Source organism: Acanthamoeba castellanii, assembly GCF_000313135.1.
Source record: "Acanthamoeba castellanii str. Neff unplaced genomic scaffold scf7180000084702, whole genome shotgun sequence".
Lineage (NCBI taxonomy): Eukaryota > Discosea > Longamoebia > Acanthamoebidae > Acanthamoeba > Acanthamoeba castellanii.
The window spans coordinates 45,956-47,263 of NW_004457263.1; the positions used below are offsets into that span (position 1 = coordinate 45,956).

Genomic DNA, 1,308 nt, shown 5'->3' on the forward strand with positions numbered 1-1,308 from the left:
ACTGCCTGTGGCGGTGGTGATTGTGGTTGTGGCTGGGGCTGGGGCTGGGGTGGCGGCTGCGGCTGGGCCACTGTGGCCGGTGGAGGAGCGGCGGCGGCGGCGATGGGCGAAGCGCTGTCTTGCGATGGAGGAGGGAGAGTGGCGCCGAGGTGGGCGTGGACCAGGGATCGGAGCTCGTGCAGGGCGCGTCGGGTCTTGCGTTGGCGTTTCTTGACCCGCGCGTTCTCGTCCTCGAGCTGGCGCATCCGCTTGGCCATCGCATTGATGGCCTCCACCACGAGCGTGTCCCCGCCCGACTTCTCCGTGGGCGGATTGTGCGCAGGCCGACCTGAAGGGGTTTGGGCGCTGCTGGTGGTGGTAGTTGCTTCGCCTGGGTCGGTCGGTTGGGGTCTGATCCACTGCATCTTCGGTCGGCTCTGCTGCTCGTCTGCGCAACCAGCACGTGCACGTGTGCGCGTTGAGTTTGAAGTCCTCCGCGCAGCTTTCTCGTGGCCGCCTCGGCTCGCAAGGAGGAGAAAACAGAACCCCCCACCCGTCGTCGTACCTCTGGTCGAGCGACGGCGAGGGCGCCCCTTTCGGCGAGGCGGGGCGGGGCGGAAGCAGTTGTGGGCGGCTCCTCGCTCGATGCAGCCGCCGCACGGCTCCCCCCTGACGCCACCGCCACCCCCAATGAGGTTTTAGCCAGACCAGGGAAGAAGGAAGAAGGGGGAGTCGTTACCCATCGCATTGGAGGCCAGCCAGGCCGCACGGCCCACACGTTGGCGGTACCACAAACATGAACCAGGCCTGCTTGTTGCTTTGGCCCCGACGGAAAAGGCTTCTTTTCGTGGGGTTGGTGAAACTGGCCACAAAATCAACAAATCAAATACAGCCAAAAGAGCCGAGCATAGCGGCGGTCGGGAGCGTTCCACCAACCAACCGGCGCTGCCATAACGAACAGCAACTAATTTACCTAATTTTACCGGAGCGTAGCTACAGCCGTTGGCGGGAACGACGAGTACGGCAGCACCAACAATAAAATAAATTACTAACGAAAAACGTGATGGCCGGCACCAAGCCGCAACGGATGATGGATTCTGCCCGCATCCGCTGCCCCTCTTCCTCTTCTCCCCGCACCTTCCCCTCTTCCTCTTCGTCTCCTCTCTTTTCTTCTTCTTCTTCGTCGTTTTCGTTCTTTCGATTGTCGGGGGTGGCCTTTGTGGTCCTCCTGTGCGGCCTCTTCTTCGCGGCCGGCCCGTCGATGGTGGAGGCCCAGACGTGCGAGCCCTTCGCCCAACAGCCCTCCATCTGCGTGGCCGCAGTGCCCCG

The 1,308-nt window shown here is 63.1% G+C and overlaps 1 protein-coding gene across 1 annotated transcript in view; it reads right to left on the reverse strand.

Moving 5' to 3' along the window:
• Positions 1 to 958: 958 nt before the first annotated feature.
• ACA1_134870 (PHDfinger domain containing protein) overlaps positions 959 to 1,308 on the reverse strand; it is a gene marked incomplete at both ends in the record, with an annotated part of 5,781 nt that continues 5,431 nt past the window's right edge. The window contains 2 exons of the mRNA XM_004333335.1: positions 959 to 972; positions 1,029 to 1,287. Of these exons, the coding sequence (XP_004333383.1) occupies positions 959 to 972; positions 1,029 to 1,287 (273 nt within the window). The remainder of the gene's footprint in view (positions 973 to 1,028; positions 1,288 to 1,308) is intronic.